The 26,535-nt window shown below is 54.3% G+C and overlaps 1 protein-coding gene across 2 annotated transcripts; it reads right to left on the bottom strand.

The window, feature by feature from the left end:
• Nucleotides 1–380: 380 nt before the first annotated feature.
• ZMAT5 (zinc finger matrin-type 5) lies at nucleotides 381–26,430 on the bottom strand. 2 transcript variants are annotated; one of them, XM_059894228.1, is made up of 6 exons: nucleotides 26,370–26,430; nucleotides 14,819–14,979; nucleotides 9,959–10,021; nucleotides 7,816–7,929; nucleotides 6,449–6,560; nucleotides 381–783 (listed from the first exon to the last, which is right to left on the bottom strand). In XM_059894228.1, exons 2-6 carry the CDS (start codon nucleotides 14,943–14,945, stop codon nucleotides 654–656), a joined length of 546 nt encoding a protein of 181 aa, XP_059750211.1. In that variant the 5' UTR covers nucleotides 14,946–14,979; nucleotides 26,370–26,430; the 3' UTR covers nucleotides 381–653. The 2 variants fall into 2 exon arrangements, with proteins under 2 accessions (XP_059750211.1, XP_059750212.1); XM_059894229.1 differs by having other exon boundaries at nucleotides 7,849–7,929.
• Nucleotides 26,431–26,535: the final 105 nt, after the last annotated feature.

Here is a 26,535-nt window from a genome sequence, read left to right as displayed (position 1 = left end):
CTCAGGGCCCGTCCTCCTGGGTCGCCCACTTCTCCGCACCATCCAGGCCAGAGACCCAGCTCCCATCCCTGGCCAAGCTGTGCCATCTCACGGTCGGGCACCAGCTCAGCACGGGCTGATGTGGGGGCCAGGACGGCAGACTGAGCCCTCAGCTCCCCTCCCCAGATCCGGGGCTACTGCTCGCCTGGGCGAGTCACAGCCACGCTGGCTGCCCCCTGCCCAGCTGTGCTGAGCCTCTGCCGGCCCCCAAGGGAGAAGGGCAGCAAGCACCGGTCACCCTGGAGAGGACCTCACTTCACTCCAGCCCTGCCCATCAGCTGACCCAGGGCCAGAGCACGGAGCTGAGGGCGCCAGGCAAGGGGCAAGAGCAGCCGCACAACGGTGGTGACAGACTTTCTTTATAAACATCTGGAAGGAAGTCTTCTCAAGATGTCCTGTTGGGGTGGGGGTGGTAGAGCTGCCTGGCTCAGAGCCAGGACCAGGGCTGCACCTGGTTGGGGAGGACGCTTAGGCCTCAGAGAGGCCAGGCCAGGCCCAGTCTTTAGTTTCAGATGCTCCATGGGGTGCAGCAGGAGGGGGCCTGGGTGTCCCCCGTACAAGCCCCTATCTTGATTGTGGCTGATTGGAGGGCTGACTAGGCAGGGATAAGGGACTCAGCCCCACTGGACGCTGGGCTGCAGGGGCCAGCCCCCAGGTGGGGGTGCCCGCAGGGATGGAGGAAGCTCCTGGACTGGTGGCCAGCCCACTGGGTACTGGAAGACGGTGGCTCTGATGGGTTCAGCCCTAGAGGGAAAGAGAAGAACAGAGAATTAGTGTGGAGCACAGCCCAGGCCCAGGTGGGGGCACCCGCCTCCAGCTCACCCTCCCCACCACCCAAGCTGTGGGCAGGGGCAGCTGCCTGTATCACCTTTCTGGAAGGCAGAGTCTCAGAAACACGCAGACCCTTTGAGCCAGCCACCTCACCTCTAGGATTGAGCCCAAGAAAATAGGGGGGCTGTGGGCAGAGACTGAGCTATAAGAAATGGAAATAACCTAAGTGTCCACCTGTGGGGGACCGATTAAATATAATATGCACGTCCACAGCAGAGAATGCTATGCAGCCTGCGTGAGAATTAAGGCAAACTTATATGCACTGACGAGGAAAGGTGTCATGATGTACTACTGTGTGAGTAGGGAGAAAAAGCAGCTTATAAAATAATGTATATAGCATGATACTATTTTTGTTTAAAGATATATAGTATATATAAATGCATAAAAAAAAACCTGGAAGACACAGCAAAATGTTAACAGTGGCTCTATCTGAGTGGTGCAATTATGGGTGATTTTTTTTTTACTTCTTTATACTTTTCAAGAAAGTTTTTCAAGCACGCAAGCCTTTGAAATGAGAAAAAAATATTGTCTAAAATTTTTTTAAAAGCCTCATTTCTCATGCTACTCACTCCCCTTCCCCTTAAGGTCCACCGCCCCCGGAGCCACCTCCTAAGACCCGGGGCCTATCTGAAGCGCCCACCCTGTGTGCTCAGCCCGGGGTGGCCCTGTCCTAAGGGAGTCACTGAGGCACAAAGGCAGCCTCCCCACCAACTGCTCCACATTCCGATCCTTCTGGACTCGACCCCCACTCAGACTGCCGCTCCAGGGCTGCTCTGCCCCTCAGGCTACCTTGAACTCACTTGGGAGCTCACGTCGCCCCTGTAGGGCTGGAGCTCTCCAAGGGGGAGAGACCAGGGGATGGGGTGGCGTCCATCTGCTCCCACAGTGCCCAGAGCCGGGCCTGGCACAGGGAGCCACCCAGTGAACGTTTGCTGATGAAAACAGCCATGCTGAGTGCTATTACTGCCTGGACACTACTCTGGGCCAGACACCACAGCTGAGAGGAACCTCAAGAATCCTTACTGAACCCCATTTTATAGATGAGGCAACTGAGGTGCATGGAATCAGTCATGGGCCCAAGTGACACAGTCTAGAATGGGGGGTGAGAGGCCGGAATGCCACCTACACTTGGGCCCCAGATGTTGGCCCCTCATGCTTCTGCCCCCAGCCCAGCCCAGCCCACCCCCAGGCCCCACTTTCAGTGAAGGTGAGGCCCTGGCAGGCTCAGGGGCCCAGTGGCCAGGCCTCTGCAGGAAGGGAGCGTCCCAGGCCCACTGAGAGAGGTTTGAAGGCTCGGCCAGCCACCCCTCCTGGGCCTGACCTGCTGTCGGACTCAGAGCAAGGGCTTCAGGCAGCCCCGGTGCAGCCTTTGGGGCCTCCCGTGGCGTGAGGACAGGGGAATCCCTGCTCGGCTGCCTGCTGCCCACTGGAAAGCACAGAAAGCGGCTCCCAGCATGATTTATGGTGCCGGGGAGATTTTATAAACTCCACCAGGCGCAGAGAAGGGTGGGAATGGAGGAGGCTCCGCAGTTGCTGGAAGGGAGACCCCCGGCTGCCAGCCAAGCCCCGGCTCCCTGTGGGGCTGGGGTGACCGCAGTTCTCCTCAGAGAGGGTGTGATCCATCGGGGAGCCCCTTCTTGTGAGCCTCAGGCCCTTCCTCTAGGACACGGGGCAGACTCCCGGGCAGCTGAGGCCTCCCGCCAGGAGAAGGGTGCGTTCCCCGGGCCTCAGACATGCGGGCCCCGAGCCCCTGGAGCACACCCCTCCAGCCTGCACAGAGCAGACGGGGACACAGGTGCACAGGACTCTGCTCGTGGCTTCTCTCTCGGCCTGTCTGCCCCGCCACAGGGACAGGGCAGCTCTCTTTCACCTGTCCCCAGCCATGGTCCTAATTAGAAGGAGAGTCTTAGGGAGGCGCCTGGGTCAGAACAGTAGCACCAGCCCTGAGAGGGGTGCAAAGGTTAAGATTAAGACGGATAAAGTCACAATCTGAAGAGCCAACAGTGGAAAGCAGCGGCGAGCACTGGCCTCGCGGGGATCAGCCTGCTCACCTGAGGCTGGCCCATCCCTCCCCCTACTGTCTGCTCCCAGCAGGTGCCTCAGGGTCAGTCTGCTGGGGCATGGGGGTGGGACAATGCACCAGGCTGGGGCCCCATCAAGCCTCCATCTCCCCTTTACAAGGACGGTTGGCCCGGCTCACCTTGAGGGCTCCGCTCAGCCTGTGAGGTCAGAGCCCTCGGGTCTGGGTGGCCCCAGGTGGGCCAGGCAGCCATCTCTACCCTGTGTCCTGGGGGGAGGACACAGACACCCAGAGAGGAAGAGGGGCCACCAGACCCATCCCCACGAGGCGCCCATGGCACTAATACTCAGGAATAGTCCTCCAGGCCGGGAGCCTGCTCCCCCAAATGCTCTCTCATGCAGTCAACATGTCCTGGGTCTGCGCCAGGCTGATGACAGTGTGAGCTCAGGGCCGTGAGGGGGAGGCCCGGGGGTGGAAGGGGAGAAAGGGGAGATGTCTCAGCTAAAGCTTGAAGGATGAGTCTGACTTTGCCAGGCAGACATGGTGGGGGTGCAGTTCCAGGCAGAGGAAATAGTGTGTACAAGGTGCCCCGAAATCAGAAACGCCCACCACACCTAACCAGCTGCCAAGCGTCCGGCGGGATTGACAAAGAGGCCAGATGGGAGAGGTGAGAAGGTGACCCCCAAGGGCCATGGAGGCGGCAGGGAAGTTCTCCGGGGCCTGCAAGCTGGGCTGCAGAGTCTGGGTCCCCCCGACGGGGAGGAAGCCCCGGAGGGTTTCAGCAGGGCCTGGGCCAGGGAGTGTTCTAGAAGCTGGTTGGGGACTTCCCTGGTGGCGCAGTGGTTGAGAATCCGCCTGCCAATGCAGGGGACACGGGTTCGATCCCTGGTCCGGGAAGATCCCACATAACGTGGAGCAACTAAGCCTGTGCGCCACAACTACTGAGCCTGCGCTCTGGAGCCCACGTGCCACAACTACTGAAACCCGTGCGCCTAGAGCCCCGTGCTCCGCAACAAGAGAAGCCACCACAATGAGAAGCCCGCGCACCGCAACAAGAGTAGCCCCCCGCTTGCGGCAACCAGAGAAAGACGGCACCCAGCAACAAAGACCCAACTCAGCCAAAAATAAATAAACAAATACAATTTAATAGAAGCTGGTTGGGGCTGTTGTGTGGAGGATGCACTGGAGGAGCAGAGGCGGGTAGGAGACCAGGAGGGGCTGCCGTGATGTCTAGGAGAGCCAGGGCGGGTGAAGGGCAGAGAGGGCACTGTTGCCACAGGGCTGCCTTGATGGTAGGAGACGCAGGGAACAGAGAGAGGCAGCCTGCTGGCTGGAATCCACCTCCCCGACCCCGCGGAGTGGGGGCCAGGGACGCAAGGGCAGAGCCCAAAGCCTGTGGGCCTCAGGGTGTGGGTATCATTTTTCATGAGACCAACTTGAGGGGAGAGGGCTGAGGAAGACCGAGGCTGTGATGGCAAAAGCAATGATAAATGGTCACCTCCCTCCTAACAACCTCCTTTTCTCAAGGCTGGACTGGCCTGCTCTGCCCAGAGAGTAATTCATTTTGGCTCCAAGCCCTCAGGAGGCAGGTGGACCGGTGCAAAGGCACAGAGAACAAGTGGAAAAGCAGGTCCCCTGGAAGGGGCCAGGTTGGGTGGTCAGTGGGAGAGGAGCCCGGGGGATAGGGTTCAGCCTAGGGTGGTCCCCAGCGGCAGGCTCTATTCCAGAAACAGTCACTGCCATCCCAGCAGCCGGCTACTGCCACTACCACTGCAGACTTCCGGATGCAGTGGCCAACCACTGCACTGGCCCTTGGCCAGCCCTAGACCTGGTAACAGAAGTGGCCCAGGGCCAAAGCCAGGGCAGGGACCTAAGCTCTCTCTCAAGTGACAGCTGAGTGCTGCTAAGGGTAGCAGGTGTGTGACCAAGGCAGTCACAACCTCCTGGAGGGGTAGAGATTCCTCAGCTACAAACTGGGGGGACCAATCCCCCTAAAGGCCGGGGCTGAATGCCGGACACACCACGGCACCAACACACCTGATTATCATGTGGTCACCACACTTCCTGCGACTCTGGGCCCGTCATTCAGTCTCAGTTTCTCCATCTTGTCCCCTAGTCCTCTGAGTCTCATGCTCACAGGCACGCTGCCTTAGCACAGGGACACATCTGTTCCTAGGAAGGGACTTCAGGGCACCCATCTCTACCCAGCCCCATGCCCCCTCAGCCCAGCCACAGGGTCTCCCTGAGCCCTCGGCACAAGCCCAGGGGGTGCTCAGGCCTCTGGGGCTCACTCCCAGCAGAGGAACCACGGAGGCGGAGCGGGGAGGCGGCTGGGTCCAGGGAGCGGGGGAGCGGGGAAGCCCCCAGAGTTCTCTGAGTGGCCTCAGGCCCAAGCCTGGGGTGCAGGACATGGGTCCCTGGACCAGTCCCGAGGGGGGCGCCCACACTACCAAGATCACAATCACTCCTGACAGGACCAGACGGAAGGGACGTCACACTCTAACACAGGAGTCATGACTGTACTATATATTTTCAAGGTCGGGGGACAAACTGGGCACAGATTTAAAAACAATTAAAGTTAATTTTAAAATAGCTTAACGAGCTCTCCTCACTGAGGCACGGAGAAGGCAAGAAGCTTGGCCCTCATCTCCTGGTGGAGCCTCAAGGGAAGGCCTCACCCCACAGACTGTCCCAGCCAGGCTGCTGTCCCACTAGGCCACACCACAGAGATCACCGGATCCGAAGCCCCAGTGCAGGACGGGAAAGGAGGCAGCCTGGCACGGGGTGACTTTACCAAGTCAGGCAGCTCACAGGCACATCCTTTAGCCCTTTTCCTCCCTTCTCTCTCTTTCAATACCTGGTAGAAGACCCCAGGAGCCCTGGCTTTGGTCTTGGCTGTGACCTTGAAGAGGAGAACCTGGGACGGCATGCAGCACACACCTGCGGACTCCTGACCCAGGGTGCTCCCCATACAAGGGGTAAAGGGCACCCCGTCCACTTCTGAGCATCCTGAGTGCTGGGCCCAGGCAGCAGCTGGGCCAGCCCCACCCCAGCCCCCTCCTCGAGGAGGCAGTGGGACAATGACAAAGAGCCTGTCACACGCCTGTGCAATCCCAGCTGTGCCTGCTCTGAGCTGTGTGCCCTTGGACAAGTCACACCATCCCATGAGCCTCACTTCCCCTTCTGCAGGGTCGGAGCAACCATGCCTATCTGGCAAGGCCTAGAGGGGACAATGTGGTGACTGGCTTTCTGGGGCCTCAGTAACCACAGTCAGGCCTCTCCCTCTGGCAATGGACTTGGTGATGTGGAGTCAAGCTGGCTTGGCCACCTGCCCCCTTCAGCCACTGCAGACTCCACTAAGGCAGGGGATGAGGCCTAGGCATAGGAACCCTCAGGCAAGTGCCCTTCAGCCTCTGGCCAGGGCCTGGGGACCCAAGAGCCCCCGATGTGGCCCCCACCTGAGGAGTCCTATGGGGGCGCCCGTGTCTGGTCCCTGGGCAGTTCGTGGAGACAAAGGCAAGTTGGCTGGGGGGAGGAGGGGACCCACGGGGCCTGTACCTGCTGCTTGGGGCCGAGCTCAGCCGCTGGGCTCTCTTCTCCAGCCAGTCCTCCACGTGGACCTCAGGGAGCTCGGTGACATCTAGTGGCCACTCCCTGGCCCGCCTCTCCTCTGTGGGGGTAGAGAGACAGGCAACTGAGGGGCATACTCACCCCCATCTGAACCCCACACTCTCACAAAGCAGCTGGAACCTTCCAGAGGCGGGGGGGGAGGGCACAGGCTGGGAGGCCAGGAGCAGGGCCTCTGGCCTGTCCCCATCCTGCAGCCACCTCCCCAGGTAGCCCCTCTGGGCCTCACTCGGCTTCCCCATGAAGTGAAGACAAAACACTGGCTGCCTCCCAAGCTTTTTGGAGTGGGACACAGGACAGTGCAGGTTGAGAGCCTGGTCCTCAGGAGGGGTCCAAACCTGGGGTCAGGGAGGCAGCGTGGGCTGCAGAACAGGGCAAAGCCTGCGCTCTCCCGCCACGGGCCAACGGCTCTGAGAGACCATGGCTGGTGAAGAGCTGGAGATACAGCTGCCACCAGGACTCGCTGGCCTGGCCCATAAGGCCTCACTTCCGCCCTGGGAAAGCTCCTAGAAACCTGTGTTTGTGGCAGGGCTGCGGCTACACAGTCATCAGATCCCCAGGGCAGGGCACTGCCCACAGGATCTGACTGGTCGGAGGGGAGTGAGGCCTATTGGTGGATGAGGGCCAAGGCCAGGCCACCCCAGATGCTCGCTGGCTGCCCGAGGCCACGTGGACAGAGAAGCCGCACTGGACGGGGGCTCACGTGAGGCTCAGTGTCTCCATCCATTCAATGAGGGGCTGCATGCGAGGATCGATAAAGACCATCTAAGTGAGAATTTCCTTATCTCTAATTGGAGCAGTAAGAAGTGAATTTCCCAAAGGCAGACATGCCAGTTTCCAGAGGGAAGCTGAACTTGCCCTTCCCTGTAGTCCCCAGGCCTGAGCATCCTGAGGGCAGGGAAGGTGCTCTCTTTATCCCCTTGTCCCCAGAGCGCAGTGGGGGATCTGCCAGGGGCCAAATAGGGGCTCCAAACACGTTGCCTGATTGAGGAAGGGCGGGTGGGTGTACATGAATGAATGCCAGGCTAGCAGGGCCCAGGTGGGGCTGAGGCACACCCTCGGGACTCCTGGACAGGAAGCCATGCATGTCACTTTAAACCCAGCCGGGCACATGGATGGGGGCTCCCTGGCTCCTTCCCCACTCATGCCTGGGGTGGTCTGAAGGCAGCTCCTGACACCCTGGATAGCCCTCAGCCTACCCCACATGGCAGCCACAAAAGAGGGGGAAGGGGGAAGACACAGGGCAGCATTCCCTTACATCCCCCCAGCACTCACCCCTACATCCCCCCAGCACTCACCCCTGCCCCGCCCAGGGTCCCAGTGAAACGCACCCTCCACCTGCATACTCAGCTCCTGCAGGTCTCGCTCTGACATGTGGGAAAATCTGCAGTTGGAGCCAAAGTCGCACTGGCCTGCAACGGGAGGAGAGAGTCACTTGCTGCCTGGGATGGACTCCTACCATTGAGCTGAGGGGCAGCCTGATGAGGGGCCACCAGAGTTTTAGGGGCAGGGTGTTAGGGACTAAGGAGTAGCAACTCCAGCCCTGAGGAAGAAGCTGGACTCTCTCTGGCCCAGCCATAAGAGCAGCCGGCGCGGCCTGTCTGGTCCACTAGGCCCTGCTCACAGCCCTTCCCTGGCCGGGGACCAAAGTCCACTGAAGCCTTTCATGATTGGGTTCCATAAGCCTCTGCAGGTTTGTCTCCTGTTACCTCCCCTTGCCCTAGCCCGCAGCCCCGACTAACTATGGGTGGGTCCCTGAGAGGGTTCTGCTTCCTCACGCCCTCCCCTTGGTGCCCACTGCCCATAGCGGGGGAAGGGGGGGAGGGCACAAGTAGCTGGACTGCGCCCCAGAAAGGCTTCACTGGCAGCTTTGTCAAGGAGGTACCAAAGTCCAGGTTGGCTTTCCAAATCTCAACTGGTGAGACCAAAATGTTTCTCAAAATAACAGGAGACTAGGCGGAGGAGGGATAAATTGGGAGATTGGGACTGACATATACACACTACTATATATAAAATAGATAACTAATAAGAACCTGCTGTATAGCACAGGGAACTCTACTCAATACTCTGTAATGGCCTATATGGGAAAAGAATCTAAAAAAAAAAAAAAAGAGTGGATATATGTATACGTGTAACTGATTCACTTTGCTGTACACCTGGACTAACACAACACTGTAAATCAACTACACTCCAATAAAAATTACAAAAAAAAAATAGGGCTTCCCTGGTGGTGCAGTGGTTAAGAATCCGCCTGCCAGTGCAGGGGATATGGGTTCAAGCCCTGGTCCGGGAAGATCCCACATGCCACAGAGCAACTAATCCCGTGCGCCACAACTACTGAGCCTGCGCTCTAGAGCCCGTGAGCCACAACTACTGAGCCCACATGCCACAACTACTGAAGCCCGTGTGCCTACAGCCCGTGCTCTGCAACAAGAGAAGCCACCGCAATGAGAAGCCTGCGCACCACAATGAAAGAGTAGCCCCCGCTCGCCGCAACTAGAGAAAGCCCACGCACAGCAACAAAGACCCAAAGCAGCCAAAAATAAATAAATTAATTAATTAAAAAAAATAATAATAATAGGAGACTAGAGGTGTCCTAAGACAGCCTTGCCTACCAGCAGCGTGTTCACATCAAGGTGCCGCCCATGGGGAATGGCAGCCCCTGATTCGCAGGCCTGGTGCCCATTCTAGGGGCAGCATGGTCTCCTGAGGGGAGCACGGCCATTCACCCCGCTCTCCTAGGCCAACAGCAGTACCTCTCCCTGGTGCTAAGCTCCCTTTTACACCATGTTAACCATCATGGTTTTCCTCTTTGCCTTGGCTGCTAGGAAACTCAAGGCCAAACCCTTAGAGTACACAGGACCTCAAGGCAAGCATGGAGGAGACTAAGCATTCTCCTGGCCTTGTCTTATTTTTCCTACCCTTATTTTCATCTGCCTTTGGCTCCTTCACTTACTGAGGTTTTTGTCTCTTTGAACTGTATGCATCTTTATTAGCTGGGTACTGAGCAGTGAAATCAACATCCAGCGTCCTTTGTTCTAACCCTGAAGCTTCTCAGCATTGTCAGGCCTGTTCCTGTCTCCAGCCCTGCCTGCTGGGAGGGAGGACACAGTGGAGGTCAGGCTCCCAGGCTAACTTAATCAGCCAGTCTATTACACCCATTAGTATCTCCTGGATTTACTTGCAATCTCCCAGCCCTTGCTTGTTCTGGGTAAGCTGATAAAATCACATTCTAGGTCTGAAGAGCTGAGGACCAAGCCCTGGATGTCATAAGACACAACCCCTGGGAAGGCCCCTGTTGACTGTGTCAAGTCAGCTGACGCACCAAGGCCACAAAGCGGGCTCAGGCGGGAGGGTGGGGGGAGGCTGTGCAGAAGTCCAAGCAGACCAGACAGGGCATGCTGGTCCCTAGGGGGACCTGAACGGAGCAGAACACTTTACCTGTCAGTAGAAACTTCCTGCAGGGCCGCTTGTTCTGTTCATCCAGCAAGATGGCAGCTGCATCTGCGAGGAGAGAGGAGCCGGGTTCAGACTTTAGCTGCACACAGGCACTTCCGACCACCGAGATCAGGGAAGGAAAGAGCTCCTCATCCACGGAGGAGTGTAAGAGGGGATGACCACAGGTAGGGATGCTGGGCAGAGAGATCCGAGCTTCAGGTGACCTCAGCCCCACCCACCCCACCCAGACCCAGCCAAAGGCCAGGACCAGGTTTGAGGTCAGAGACTCTCAACTTTGCACAGTGGATCATACTGGGAGGTTTTTTTGTGTTTTTTTTTTTTAAGTCCTGGTACCAGAAGAAGACTTCTCTGTAGTGCCTTTGCAACTTCCTGAGACTCTCTAATTATTTCAAAATAAAAACCTAAAAAGCCCACCAGTAAACCCCAGGGCCCAGGCATCGCTCCATGGCCAAGGCTGTACCCCACCTCCCTCCGTTCCCCTCTCACACTAGCCACCGGCCTCAACAGGACTTCCCGGCAATCTTTCTGGATATGAACCTTAACCCCGGTTTCCTCCGATTTTTCCTACTTTTATTTTCATCATATAGGTACAGTTTAAGTCTTGTATGCTCCTTGGTAGGCAAGGAATCAATCAGTCAAAATCTGTAAGTGAATGAGACGAGTGAGGAAGGTGCCCTGACTCAGAGGCCCTCATGTCGTCCTGGAGGAAGGAGAGGCCAGGTCTGGGCTGTGCACTTTCCCCATCCATCTGTTGCCTTTTCTAGAGGCAGCTGGGGTAAAGGAAAGACCATGGGCTTCTGAGTCCAGGTACACAGGACCACATCCTCCAAATGTCGCCATGACCTCCACCTCAGAAGTCTAATGGCTGTTGGAAGCCTTATCCCACCTGACTTCTGACTTCTATGTTTCATTTCATGGTGTTAGCCATTCCTTTTCACTGGATTCCAAAGTCACCGAGTCAAAATAGTTCCCCTGGTGTTTCTGACCTTCACTCTAAGAGCACCCTGGGTCCTCTGCTCTTCTTTGTTTAGATTTTCTGTTACACTTTCTTGTTTCTTTCCTAAATTTATTCGGAAATCAAACACATCTCTGCTGGTTACTCCAAGATGGAGACCTCACCACTAAATTCCTACTTAGCCCTCAAATCAGACTTCCCAGCTGGGGCAGGTACCAAGCATTTCCAATTGAATACTCTCCAGGCCACGTCCAAATGGAGTGAGGGGTTAGGTGGGCTTCCCATTAACGAGCCCTGACTGGTAGGTGAACTCTCTCCAAGTCTCAGTTTCCCCATACGTAAAATGGGAGGAAAATTCTCACCTGGTAGGGCTGCTGTCAACATTTAATAAGATAACGGATGGGGAGAGCACTGGGCAGAGGATGTCCCACGTTAGAATTGTGGGAAAGTGGGGCTGGGAACGGCTTCAGCACCACGGTCCCCGGGTGATGCTAACGTGCAGCCAGGGCTGAGAGCCTCTGAAGTGGATACTCAACAAACGGGAGCAGTTCTTACTCCGTTTCCTCCTCATAAACCCACCATTTACATGAACATCCCCATTTAGCAGACGGAAAAACTGAGGTTCACACAGGGAAAGGGGGCACACACATAGGAAGTGGCAGTGCCAGGTTTGAACCCTGGCCTGTGTGTCTCAAGCCCCCATCCTTTCCTGTGGGGTTGCTGATTTCCTGGTGGCTGGTTAGTAGCCGACTCTGAGGGGGTCTCCTCACTTTCTCAGGGCTGGGCTGCTGGGATCGAGAGTTAGCTATCAGAGGACTCACTCCCGGGGCGGCCTGCAGGAGCGTGGGTGGGGCCAGCAGCGTGGGGAGGGGGTCAGCACTGGACTTGTCAGACTCAGCCCACCCAGCTGGTGCCAGAGGCTTTCCCTGGGGAGGAGGGCTGGTGGAGGGCATGTGGACATTGCCCAGGGCCCTCCTGGGGTAGGACCGCTAAACTGGAAATGGGGCTGAGTCTGAGTCTTAGACAAGGGGCCCTGGTCGGGTGACTCAGTATGGGAGAAGAGTTCCAGGCTGCCCAGCATCTGGCTGGTGGTTCTCAACTCTAGCCACACGGCAAATCACTAGGCAGCTTTTAAAGTATACACAGCCCAAGCCCATCTTTCTCAGGTTCTGTTGTAATTCATCTAAGGGGAGGGCATGAGAATTGTTAAAAGCTCCTTAGTGATTCTGAAGTGCACCCAGGATTGAGAACCCCCAGCTGCAGGCCCTGCTCCTCCACCTGGCGTTCAAGGCTCCTCATGATCTGACCCCATTGGTCCTTCTCGCTTCAGCTCCCCAAATTAACAACTGCCCTGCTGCCCTGGGTTTGTTTGCTCATTCATTGAGATATTCATCTAACAAACATTTACTGAGCACATCCTGTGTGCCAGGCGCCACGCCAGGATGAGGATTTAGTGGAGAACAAGTCAGACCTGGTCCTTCCTTCCACTCCAATAGTCACACTAATCCATGTGGATATAAACGGGGTAAACAGCCAGCACGCAGCCAAATGACCTGACCTGGCCCAGGGGTTGGAGAGGGCGTCCCGGAGGACTGTCTGGGGTGGGGAGGACAGCAGGAAAGGCATGCCTGCAGAGGGGACAGTACTTGTGGTGGTCAGTATGGCTGGAGCTTGGAGGAACAGGTCAGCAGGGCTTGGAGGCCTGGGTGGGACAGGGTTTCCACCCAGAACACACTGTTGTAATGGGGTGTGAGGTTACACAGGAGAGGGGCCCTGTTTTATTCACCTTTAAGTCTTCAGAGCCTCTCTGGGAGCCAAGGACACGCTAAGTGCTCACCAAGTGTTGGCTGAATGAATGAGCCATGAGATAAAGGGTCCAAGGCCAATCCTTTTGTGGACCCATAAGCATCGTTCTTACTTAGTAAGTCCTTACGTGCCATACAGTCATCAGGAGATTACTGAGCCCTGTCACATCCCTGGAAGGGGGAGTATGGCTATTACAGCTGTTTTACATATGGCAAAATTAGGGCTACAGTGCTAGTGAGTGACACGTTGGGACTGACATCAGGCAGCCCAGCTCCAGGGCCCACGCCTGTCCTGACCAAGGCAGATGGATCATCATCCCTCTGAGGGTTAAGGGACTTGTCCAAGGCCATGAAGCCGGGAGCAGAGCAGGTCTCGAGTCCTAGCTGAGGCGGGGTACCCTGTGCCCTTGCAGAGACTATGCTGTGCAGTTGCGCAGGTGAGCTGGAGCCCTGGGGAAGCCTCCCAAGGAAGGGGAAAGAGCTCATATGTCAGCTTGGGGACCAGGGTGAGGTGATCCACTGCTCTGGATTTCTAAGTCACCACCTGTAAATGGGGCTCCCTGGCCTGCCCAGCTTCCCTCGAAGTGCTGTTTTAAGGACTGGATGTAGCTGGGGATGTGAGCGAATGCTGGGAACCCTGAGAAGGGGCTCGTGGCACCCACTGTTTCATCTTTTCTATAGCTCTCTTCCAATCAACCCTGTACCCACAGGCCCAGCTGTTCTTGGCTGAAAGTCTGGGACTAGGAGCAAACACCAGGATAACCTTGAGGCCTAGCTCCACGCCAGATCACAGCCCCTACTGGATTTGGGGTACAGGGAGCCTCTGCCTGACACCAGGTTCATAGGCCTCTGAGGCACCTGAGAGACCCCTCCGCCCCTGAATTCCCCTCTGCCCCCACTCCCAGCCCCTTGCAACCATAGCCACGCCTGGTCTGCTGAGTGGCTTGGCCACCCTCCCTCACCCAAGCCTAGACCCCAGCCCAAACCTGCCTCTGGGGATGGGGGTCAGGGGATCAGTGTTTTTTATTTTAAAGTCTCTAGGTGATCCTAACTCAAAGGGTTTAGATCTGCTGCCTTACAGAGTTACTGAGAAAAGCAAATGACAAACCATGGAAGGCACCTGGCATACAGCAGGCACTCAGTAAAATGTGAGTGACCTGAATCTGAGTCACAGACCAGGGAACTCTCTCTGTCTCCCCTTCTGAGCTGCTGGGACTCAGCTCCTTCCTTCCAGCCTCTGGGCCCTGTCCTGGAATCCTGCTCCCCAGCTCATGGAGCACCGGCCCTGCCCCGGCTCATTCCAGGAGCTCCTGGTCACCCCACCCCACTGCCACAGTCCCCCTCCATTTGTCCAGCTCCTGGCGCCTCTCTCACTACTGCTCAGTGTGTGTCTAAAGACAGCAGAGCAGCAGCAGCTCCCCTCCAGCGAATGCTCCTGGGTGCCAGGTGCTTATGGCCTTAATTCCCTTGCCCCATAAGCCTTTCCCAGAAGCAGCTCAGTCATTCGACAGCCATTTACTGCGCCCCCTGCTCAGGCAGCAGTCGGCCATCGCCATCAAATGTAGCTCCGGTCATGGTGGCTATTGCCCACAGCCCTTCAAAGGCTGCCCTCTGCCCATCCCCCTTACCGTGGCCTCCGCAGGCCTGCACGATCTGGCCCCGGCCCTGTGGCCAGCCTCGACCCTTACCATGCTCCTTCTCATCCTCTCTTCGGCTCCGAGAGCAGCTGGCGCTTTGCCCTCTGCCCAGGATGGAGCACTGGCTTTTCCCTACCTTTCAGCTGTGGGCCCAGACATTAGCTCCTTAGAGAGGCCTTCTTCGTGGCCACAGTGTCCCCAGAGCCTGGCAAGGCGTCTGAGAATGGAGCCCTCAGTCAGGATTGCGGGTAAAGGAGCTCGCCTTCCACCTGCCCCTCTGAGGGCCCGTCTGCCCCAGGGGCCAGCAACCCAGGCCTCCTCTCTTTTGCTCCTCAAAGAGCCCAGACCAGCACTGTCACTGGCCCGCAGCGTTTCCCTGTCTGATGATAAGAAAGACTGGAGAACAGGGCTCCATCAGCCCGGCCGCCAGGCCGGCAGCACCCACCTCGGAACATGTCGTACCAGAGCTTCTTGGCCTTGAGGTGCTGCAGCCCGTTCAGGTGCTTCTTGCGGTTGTGGAGGTTGTCCTGGAAGGAGCGGTCGCAGTAGTCGCAGAAGTAACGCTTCCCCATGGTCACCCCCGCCGGGTGCTGCCGCTGCCGCTGCCTGGGAAGTCGCAGAGCGCTGGGTCAGAGCGCAGAGGAAACGCCACCACCCTGCCTGAGCATGCCCCGGGGGCCAGGCCTGCGCCCCGTCAGGAAGGCTCTACTTACCCACACCAGCTCGTATGAACTCCGCAACAGCCCGTGAGGGGCTACCCGGGCAGATGCTTATGGCCTGAGAGGCCTCATTCCAGAGGGGTCTTTTAACAGTTCTGATGCCCAGCTTCCACCCCAGGTCGGTTAAAGCAGAAACACAGTGGGTGAGGCCTGGGCGTCAGCGTGTTTTAATGCGCCCCAGGGAATTCTCGTCTGCAGCCAGGCTGGAGAACCACCACCTCACCCACTCTGGACAGCACCTCCCCCCCACCTCTCACCTCCCCTCTCCTGTTCCTCCATGCTGGCCGCACAGCCCCCCTCTCTGCGCCTCACACGCGCCAGGCAACGCCAGGCACACGCCCACCTCCCGCTGTTTGCACCTGCTGTTCCCTCTGCTCCCCACCCCCCGCCCCCCCGCACACCTGCCCCTCTTGCTCACTTGACTCCTTGGATCTTTGCTCAAATACTACCTTCTCAGTAATCTCCCATGACCACTTTATTTAAAATTGCAGAACCCTCCACTTAGCTTTCCCCATTCCCTGCTTCACTTTTATCACCTTTGAAGTAAAAAGTTACTTGTTATGTTTATTATATTTTTCTTTCCTTCAACAGGAATATAAATCCATGTGGGCTGGGATATTTTTGTGTTTCTTTTGTTGTTGTTGTTGTTTTTAGGACACTCACACTTTGTTTTTCTACATAAAATTTACAAAGGCCCAGCCCCCAAAGTGGTGCACAGTACGGAGCAGGCAACCAAATATTTGTTATTCAGCAATGAGTTAATTCCCATTTTCCTTATGGGACAACTGGGGTTCAGAGAGGGGAAGCGATTTGCCCAAGGTCACACAGCTGGTAAGCAGAAGGCAAACCCAGGTGCCCTAAAATCCCGCTGCTGGTGTCCTCTCTTCCACAGCCAGCTTAAGGCTTAGAGAAGCCAGAGGGCTCAGGCAGAAATGCACACAGCTTCCCAAGGAGATCAGCTAAACACTTAGGTGGCAATCACAGAGGGAAATGAGAACGTTTCAGGGTCTTCAGACACTTAAGATCCCTCAGCCCTGGTGACCACAGCTGCCACTCCTCACCCAGGAGATCTGCAGCCATGACTCAAGGTCAGCCCTTGGGTCCCCATTTGGTGTCACAAGACCAGAGGACAAATGGGTCCACTCAGGGCCACCAGGTGGGATCTGCAAAGGCTGAGCCCAGAATAGCCTCTCACCTTTCAGGTCCTATAGTCTGACCCCTCATTTCCCAGAGCAGGTTCCTGAGGCCAAGAGGAGGAAGAAAAGTGATTTCCCCAAGGTCAAGAGGTAGCAGCCCAGGCCAGCTGCAAAAGCCCCAGACTCTCAGAATCTGGCAAATAAAGTTAAAGCTGAGACCTGACCCACAGGGCAGATAGATGGGGGAATACATGTTGGGAAAAAGAAAACGGGGAGAGACACAGAGACAAACAAGCCCCTGGACAGTCCAGGCAGCCAGGCGAGGGATGGAGAAAGACGCTCCTGCGGCAGAGACAGCAGCCATTAAGTCAAAGGCTGTAATGGGATCAGGAACAGTCATTCAAAATGAAAACGTATAAAACCTCTCTTCTCCCATTACTGCTGAGAAACCGCATCCCAGACACGCGGACTTGATATATTAAATTTGGCAGCTCTAATACACCCCGTCTTGCCAATAAACTTATAGGAATTGGACTGAAATTGTAAGAGATGAACGTTTAACGGCCTAGTGCTTAACTAAGCCATTCACGAAGGCTGAAGCTCAGAGGAGCCGCTGGCTCTGGAGCATAAAGAGGAGGGGAGGGGAGGGGCAGTGGGAGGGGCGTTCCTCCAGGAGACTGATAAGGAACAGTGGCTCTGCGGCAGACTTAGCTGGGCAAAACCACACAGGGCACTGGGAAGCCAGCTGTGTGACCTTGGACCTCTCCAGGCCTCTACTTTCACTGTAGGAATATGGGGCAGTGGGTCCAACGGGTTGGCTGATTGCTTAGGGAGCAGCACACAGAAGTTTGAATCCAAATGAATTATTATTATTATTATTATTATTATTTTTTTTTAGTCTTTATTGAACTTGTTACAATATTGCTTCTGTTTTTTTATGTTTTGCTTTTCTGGCCCTGAGGCATGTGGGATCTTAGCTCCCTGACCAGGGATTGAACCTGCACCCCCTTCATTGGAAGGCAAAGTCTTAATCACTGGACCACCGGGGAAGTCCCCAAATGAATTATTAATAAAAGAGTAACAGCAATACAAATGACACTAATAATGTCTGGCATTGAGCAAGTGTACAATAAATGTTATGTAATATTTGATGCACTAAGCACCTACTATGTGCCAGCACTGGGCTAAAAGCTTTATAATGCATCATCTCACTTAATCCTCAGGACAACCTGTGAGGTTTCAGATGAGGGCACTGAGGCTCCAAGAAGTGAAGTGACTTAGCCAAGATCATGCTGCTAGAAAGCAGCCGAGCTGGGCTTAGAACACAGGCAGGATGGCTCTAGAGCCCACACTCCTAATCACTTACGAAAGTCGCCTCCCAACAAATCATACTGTTGACAGCTTTCCTTTACTCACTACACCCCTAGGACCACACGGCCCCTTCAAACCCCAAGAGTTATGTATTACAACCTCATTTACGATTGAGGAAACTCAGGCCCAGAGAGGTGCTGTGAGGTACCCCAGATCACACATCCAGGAAGGGCAAAGCAGGTCTCCCACCAAACCACCAGGAAATGAAGATCACATGCCCCTCTCCCAACCTGCCCAGCAACACTGATTCAAATGATGAGCCCCTCGGGGCTGGGCTGTGTGTGTCTGTGTGAGCGTGTGTATTCATGTTTTCCCCTCTCTCTCACATGCACAAACCATGGGGGGCACACCAGCCTCCGCTGAGGGCCATCGTGGCAGTGCGGCCCACCCATGTCTCCCTCTGCCCACCCTGGCCACCCCTCATCTGGCACAAGGGAAGTGCTCAGCCGTCCGGGACAGGTCAATGGACCTTGTGTCTAGTCTCAGCTCTGCCAGGTGAGGATGTGGCTCTGTCACTTGCCCTCTCTAGGCCTCGGTTTCCCCACATGTGAAGTGGGAAGCAGGCAGCTAGACCAGGTGATCTCTAAGGGCACACACACACACGTGTGTCACTTAGCACAGAGCCTGGCCCACAGGAGGCCCTCCAGAAACGTTGGCTGTCATCACCATCATTATTATTAGCCTCCAAAAGCCTGTATTTCAGAAAACTGAGACTCAGAACAAGGAACAGGATATCAGTGCCCAAGTGACCTCTGTGGTCATCTGCTCCATATTACAGATGAGGCAAGGGAGGCCAGGAAAGGGGAACTGAGTTGTCCAAAGCACACAGCACAAGGCAGGGGTGGGACTGAACCTCAGCCCCTTTGGCAGGCTAAGACCTCTGTCCGCACAGCAGCTCTGCAGAGCCCCCACTGCCCGGGAACAGTGTCAAGGGAGCAGAGCGGCTTTAGAGGGGCCAGCGCTTCCTGCCTCCTTCACACGCCTGACTCCATGGAAGCAGAGGCCCTGTCCCTGGTTAGGAGCTGGCCTCCAGCAAGGTGACCTCACCCAGGCATCGCCCAGGTGTGAAGTTCTAGAGCTCCTGACCCAACTCCCTCCCGCTCCAGTGCCCTGGCGCACATTAGCAAAAGATGTGGCTGCAGAATCCCCTGGACAGATACAGCGCTGGGCCAGACACACAACTTGGCAAGCAGAGTGTATTTCACTCTGCCTCACCTCGCAGCCAGGTGTCCTTGCACAAGGCACAACCTGCACCACCGCATTTGGCAGCCCTGAGTGGGAGGTCAGGGAAGGGGGAATGGGGACAGCCGGACGTCTCTACAGCACCCAGACACCAGCATGGGGTGCTGACTAAGCTGGCCCTCTCTGCCGTGATTCATCCTCGTCCTCTGAGGCTGGCGCGCTCTGCAGTGTGTGAGCGAGGTCCTGTCCGGAACACAGGACCATCCGGCCCCACTCCCTCACCAGGAACACAGGCAGTGCCACCCACCCACTCCCAGAGACCAGGTCCACAGTGGCGACAGCATCTGCTGGATCCCTGGAGCTTTGCCAGGTGACAGGGTGGCTCCTCATGGGCATGGGACAGAGGGCAAGGCTAGTGGGACCACTCTCTGAGGTCACACAGGCCTGGGTTCAAATACTAGCTCCACCACTAGAAAGTTATTTCATCTCCCGGAGTCTGTCCTTAGCTATAAAACAGGGACCCCGCCGCTGCTGTGAATTTACCACCGTAGAGAACGGAGGCTGTTACTGCTGTTGCCATCATCCCCCAGGAGGCTCACTCCCCTCCTACCCCCAGCATGTCCTGACCACTTCATTTAAAATTGCAGCCAAAGGGGCTTCCCTGGTGGCGCAGTGGTTGAGAATCTGCCTGCCAATGCAGGGCACACGGGTTCGAGCCCTGGTCTGGGAAGATCCCACATGCCGCGGAGCAGCTAGGCCCGTGAGCCACAACTACTGAGCCTGCGCGTCTGGAGCCTGTGCTCCGCAACAAGAGAGGCCGCGATAGTGAGAGGCCCGCGCATCGCGATGAAGAGTGGCCCCCACTTGCCGCATCTAGAGAAAGCCTTCACACAGAAACGAAGACCCAATACAGCGAAAAATAAATAATAAAAATAAATAAATTTTAAAAATTGCAGCCAAAGTCACAGCGGCAAACACGTCTGCCCCCTCACCACCTGCTCTGTTTTCCATAGCTCGTCTCACACAGTGATTTACTGTCACAAGAGCTGCCTCCCCACTAGAATACAGGCTCCACAAGGGCAGAGAGTTCTGTCCGTCTGTCCAACTGTGGCACCCGGAACAGAGGATCAAACGCAGAACTGCTGTTGGAATGAGCGAGGGAGCCACCCGCGGAGCCCAAGGCCTCCCGCCCTTTGCTCACCAACCCTCTTCTCCACAAGCTTGAATCTGGGGACAGGGACGAGGATGAGAAGAGAGACATGTAAGGCCCCCAAAAGCAGGTCTCTGCCACCCCCGCCCTCCCTGCAGGGCTCCTGTCTCCAGCAGGGCCCCCACTACCGACTTAGACCACACCCGGCGAGCCCACGGAACCTGACTGCAGGCCTCCGGGCTCAAGGAAAAGATGACCAACGAGTTGAGACGCTGTGGGGTGGAAGAAGGAAGAAAGGAGAATCAGATTTGACTCCTGTGTGCTAGGCGTTCTCTTATTTAATCCTCACAGACCCTTGGAGTAGATATCAAGGCATCCATTTCGCAGATGAGGAAACAGGTTCAGAAACACTCACTCCTATTTTGCTCAAAGCCACGACTGGGAGAGACACTGATAAGGAAGATTTCTCATCAACCTGAGTGCTGCGGGTGGGCCAGTGGTGCTGAGGGCCCCCGTGCACCTCCTGTGGAGCCCTCACCAGGCGTGCCAAGGCACACCGGAGCCAGCATTCACACTGGGGCCTGGCTGACCCGGGACCCATTCTCTCCCCACCCCACCGCTCCACCGTGAGGCTGGCTCAAGGCAGACATCTGTGCTTCACTGATATTCTTGGTTGCTTTCATCACGTGTGTCTCAGGTACAGAGCTGGCTTTGGCACAAGGCTAAAATAAGCCAACAGCTCGGCCGTGGCCAGGGGCTGGGATGCACGCTGTAATTATCCAGGACTTGTGCTCACCACATGCTGCCCTCGAGCTTACCTGTCATTTCTTCTAATTATGGCACCACCAGACCCCAGGTGAAGAGCAAACCTCAGCCAGAGGATGGCTTTACTGCACGCCCACTAGGAGCATGGCAATGTCCCAGTGCCACATATGCCCGCTGTCTGGAGTCGGCGGCACTGGACCCGGCCCATGCAGGTGGCCTGCAGGCTGCCTGCTCAGGACCCAGCTCCAACAGAAGTGCCAAGAAGATCCAGATGTCTCCCCTGATAGGAGCCCTGATATGTAAAGGGTCTCCCTCAGATGCCCCAGGGTTTTGTAGCAACCACTCAGCTTTCTCATCCTGACCTCGTTCACGTGTTTACTTCTTGAAGTAAAGTGTATCATCCACTCCCACCAATATAAGGCAGTGGGGACTCCACACACAGCGATTTCTTAACTCAGCAGGTCTGGGACAGGGGTAGGGTCTAAGGAGGTCCTGATGCAGAGTCCACAGACCACACTCGGAGGAATGCTGGTCTAAGGTGGGAGATGACGGACTGAGGAACAGAGAAGGAGGGAGTTTGCCTGAAGTCACACAGGCCACACAAGCCAGTCCTTACTGTAGCCACCCACCCAGGCCTGAATCCCAACCCTGCCACCCATGGGCTGTGATACTCTCGTCAAACTACCTACCCCTGAGCCTCATCCGGAAGTCGGGGGTAATAATACTTTTCACAAGAGTACTGTGAGGATTGAGTCATGCATGCTAGGTGCTTGGCAGAGTGTCTGGCAAGCCAGTGCTGCTCAATGCACATCTGTGGACGTGGCAGCCAGCTTCTGTGGCACCCAATGACCCCACCTCCTGGTGTCTGCACTTTGTGTCTCCCGTTCCAAAGCGTATCAGGGTTGGTCTCTGTGACTAAGAGAAGAGAGCAGAGGGATGGTATGTCACTCCCAAGATCAGGTTATAAGACAATGTGGTTTCCATCCTGGTGTCTCCCTTTCTCTGATCACTTGTTCTGGGGGGGGGAAGCCAGCTACCATACTGTGAGCAGCCCGGTAGGGAGGCCCACGTGGCAAGGAACTGAGACCTCCTGCTAACAGCCAAGTGAGTGAGCTTGGAAGCAGACCCTCCAGCCCCAGTCAAGCCTTCAGAAGAGGGCAGCCCTGGCTGACAGCTTGACTGCAACCTTGTGGGAGACTCTGAGCCAGAACCACCCAGCTACGCCACTCCCAAGTTCCCAACCATCGGAAACCGTATCAGATAATGTTTGTTGTGGTAAGTCACTAAGTTCTAGGACAATTTGTTATGCAGCAACAGCTAACTAATACAGTGAAATAAATGAATGGAGAAACTAAATCACTTTACAATTTGTGATGGCCACAGGTACAAAGTGCCCCACAACCCAAAACTCTCCTGAGTCAAGTGAAAGGAGGGCCCCCCTCCCACTCGTATATGCACAACCCTAAAGTTCCAAGGTTCCCTTTTCAGTCATTCATTCACCAGCCAAACACACTGAGCACTTCCTCTCTGCCAGACTCGGGTTCACACTTCATGACACAGAGAACGCTTCATGCTCTCACGAGAACGTGAGCTGAGTATGTGCTGGGGATGGGTGGCCGACAGATGTGCCCCCAGTAACAGTCATAGGTAACAAGCTCTGTGCCGGGGGTCCCAAGGAGGGGCGCCTGCATCCAACAGGGACTTCCTCCAAGGAAATGATCAGAGATCATCTCGAAGATCTAGGTACCAAGGTGAGCACTGCAATGTAGCTTGTCCTGAAACCAAACTCCAAATGTCCAAGAGTAAAAAGAGCTGACAGTTATCCATTGCTCACCACATGCCAGGCAGACCGCTCAGGGTCCTGTGTAGAGTGGGGGAAGGGGTTCAATGATGATGCACAAAACCTACCATCCTCATTTTACCCTAAAAATAACTTTGGGTAGAGGGAGACCACAACTGGCAAGGAGCAAGAGTAGGGTGTGAGCCAACCTATTCAATGGTGCCATTAAAAATCAAGTCAAAGTAATACATCAACTATACTTCAGTTAAAGAAAAATCAGTCAAAGGGAACAATTCCCTACAAGGATAAAATGTTCATCCCCTATTGTAAATGAAAAATGACTCATTGTCACAACAGTATGTACAAAATGATACCACTTTTTTAAGGAGAAAGAACCTCCCACCTCAACACACACATATACACACAGACACACATACAAAGACTGGAGCAGACACAAAATATTTACTGTAGTTATGTCTAGAGAATAAAATTACGATGTGCGGGATTTTTTTTTTTCATTTTGTGTTTTTCTGTTTTTCTAAGTTTCTACTTTTGGCATGTATAGTTTTAAAATTTTCCCAAAAAATTCCCTTCAAAAAAGTGGGAAATTTGTCAGGCAGGGATAAACCCTATTCCTTCTTCCTTAGGAGGCTGCCATGGATGGTTCCAGTGACCCAGTTCACCTGGATGAACCGGCCAGGGGTGGTGTTGAAAGGGATCTAGCGTAAACATTTCCCTCAGTCCAGGCTGACGGTTGATAGGACAAGCCCTGATTCCAAGTGGACCTGGCCCAGTGAAGGTCAGCTGAACCCAAATCTGGGCTCCAGGAGCCTCAGGATGGAGACAGTTTCTCACCAGACAGTTAGAGGTCCCAAGAGGCCAGAGTTTCCAAATAGGAAAGGCAAAAATAGTCTGAAAGAGGCTCTTGAACCATATACCCTGACTCATATAAACACCTCTGCCTTTCCCTTCTCCCCCCACCACCAAGTCTGGGCTCCAAATACCATGTGACTCTCTGTTACCACTGCCCAAGTCAGGTCTCACCCCTTCACATCTGGACCAGCCTCCTTAGTTCAGCCCACCCTTGGCAGCATCAGATCAACCCTCTCAAAACAACTCCTCAAAATTTTCCATTGCTCCTGGTGAGGAGCTTATTAAAAATGAAGTCTCCTGAATCAGATCCTCAGGAATTCTGACTCAGCAGATCTGGAGAGGGGCCCAGAAATTTGCATTTTAACCAGGGACTCTAGCCACCCCCAGTAGGTACCCCCAAGAAATAAAAGCCTGGAGAATTGAGCTTCCACTGTTCATTGACCTCTTCATCCCCTGCATCCCAAAGGCAGCCTTTGCTGAAGGCAGTCACTCTGGGTAGACACAGCCCGCAAATCTGTGTCCCAGTCAGAAACTGGTCGGACTATGAACCACCTCAGTAAGGTGAACTGGTAACCCCGACTTGATGAGAACACTAAGCACAATTTGTTAGAGTGGATAAAAGTGTTTTCTTACTGGCTAAGCATCCTGTCACACTCCAGGAAAGCTTAAAATTGAAAACAGAGGTAGTAGACTAAATCAATTATTGTACTAATGTTCCTGTCCTAAGTTTGTTAATAATCAGTGTCTACCTGGTGCTTAAAAGTATCACATTGAAAAGAATTTGACATGTTGAGTATGTAACAGAAAAGCACTGTGATTCCAATTTAAAATATAAAAGTTAAAATATGTAGTTAGGTAATTGATAAAGTATCTGTCAGTAATTGATATGAGACTTGTGATTCTAAGTTGAGGGGTTAGCAATGGTTGGAAACACTGCTGCACATTAAAATCACTGGGGTGCTATAAAAGCTACTACGGGTGCCCGCCATATCCTAATTTCTTGTCAGAGATGGAGCCTGTATTTTTTGAATCCCCCGACTGAGAACAAGTGACAAAACAGAATTTGACTAAGTTTGTTAAAAGTACTGAAAAGTATTAAAATTTATTACATTTATAAGGTTAATTTTATTAGATTTTCTAGTAACTGTTTAAGTATTCTGGGGAAATTATGCTTGTTAGGTTATATATCTGAAGTACTTAAAAAGAAAATCAAATATATTAAACGTATAAGTGGAATTAAATGTGTAAGGGAATGTAACTGAGCTGAAGATAGGGCTGAATGTTTAAAGGAATTTAGTTTGTTCAAGTGGAGTTCAAACATTAATCAAAGGGAAAGTTAAGGTCATTTTTCTTATTTTTCTAGATTTATGTATAGAATAATAATTTCTAAGTTGAAATCGATGGCCTAAAGAAAATTAGATTTTTAAAAAATTGTTGCTCCAAAATGAGAATTAACTAAAATGGCAAAAAAAAATAAAACAAGCCCCACCTTAACTCCCTGTGGTCTTCCCTACCCATCTCACCTAAAATAATTCCTCCCTTCTCTGAACTTCTCATCTGGGAAGTTGTCAGCAAGATATAAGTATTCTTTCCCAGAAGCTTCACAACTTCCTGCCCGAAAGGGCTACCAGGACGCTTTGCAAATAGAAAACAACCGCATCGTGGATATAGAGCATTTCACGTTTTTCCTCCCAGTCCCCAAACGAGGCATTACTGTTGCTTTACAAGTCAGAGGCAGATCCAGGTCTCGAATCCAGTCCCTGGTTTTCAATGCCACACGTACGCCAATGACTTTTATCTCTGGCTCAGGCCTCTCCTCTGAACTCCGGATCCAAATCCCCATTAGCCTCTGGACCTCTCCATTTGATGCCTAAGGGGCAGCTCAAACTTAATGTGGCCAAACAGAACTTAAGATCATTCTGTTGATTTTAAGTTGCTGAGGTCAAAACTTTGATGCCATTCTTGAGTCCACTTTCCTGTACGCCCTACACGCATCTGTCAGTTTGTTCTGTTTGTCCCACCTCCAAAAATACATCCCAAATCTGATCACTGCTCTAATCCACACCCTAATCTAAATTACCACCCTGCCTCAATTGACCCACCACAGCAACGTCCCCTCTTCAGTCTGCTCTCCAGAGCAGCCAGAAATGATGACATTAAAATGTAAATTAGATCATGTCACACCCCAGCTTAAAACCCTTCATTGGCTTCCTAGTGCAATTAGAAAAAAATAAGACTCTTTACCACGGGTTACAAGGCCAGATATGAGCTGACCTGAGCCTACTTCATAGTCCACTCTACTTTTTTCCCCCTCAAACACCCCAGGATAGAGCAGCCTCAAGGCCTTTGCACCAACGTTTTCCTGTGTGAACGGCTACTATTCACTCAGGTCTAGGGTTAAGTGTCGCCCTGAGGCCCACCTTGTCTAAAATATTACCACCACCACCCCCTCACCAATCAACCTTTCTTCAGCTCTTCAAAGCATTACTTGTCATTACTGCACCTACCCATCTACCCATACACAGTAGAATGGGCGTTCCATGAAGGCAGGGACTTGTTCACCGCTGGGTCCCCAGCCCAAGGCCCAGAGGCACTTAGAAAACATGTGCTGGACGGCCCTAATCCTCCAAAGTCCTTGCTATTTCTATTCCCAAGAAGGAATGAGTGGATCTAGGTCTCCTGCCTTCCAAGACAGGATTGTCAGCTGTGAAACCCAGGGATGAGGGGAACATGAAGCATGGGCAGAATCGCCACTTCCCCTGAGGCTGGGCAGAGGGATTCAGCCCCCAGGACCCGACTTGTGCCACAGGCTCCAACTCTAGCCCTGGACTTGGGGCTGACAGAGGAGACAGGATGGGGGACAAGCCTGGGACCGGGGACCCAGGCCTCGCCCCCCTATCCACTCCGCATTCCGTTTAATAGTGTGGTCCGCTGCGAGGCTCGCGGACTTAGATGGAAGAGCCCAAGCCCTCCCGTGGGGGTAAGGACACTGGCCCTCGACGTCCCGCCAAAGAAAGTACCTGGCTCCGCGGGGCCCAACGGCTCTGAGCTCCTCCTCCTGCGCCCTCACGCCACGAACTGCTTGCTGGGATTCGTAGTCCTTCCTTGGGTATCGGTCCACCCTTCCCAGAAACCTTTGCGAATCAAAGCTGAGACCGCGCAGGAGGACGTGGAGGAAGCGCGAGG

The sequence above is a fragment of the Balaenoptera ricei genome, chromosome 14 (assembly GCF_028023285.1).
Source record: "Balaenoptera ricei isolate mBalRic1 chromosome 14, mBalRic1.hap2, whole genome shotgun sequence".
In the NCBI taxonomy this organism is placed as follows: domain Eukaryota; kingdom Metazoa; phylum Chordata; class Mammalia; order Artiodactyla; family Balaenopteridae; genus Balaenoptera; species Balaenoptera ricei.
This window is presented reverse-complemented; position numbering and strand designations above follow the sequence as displayed.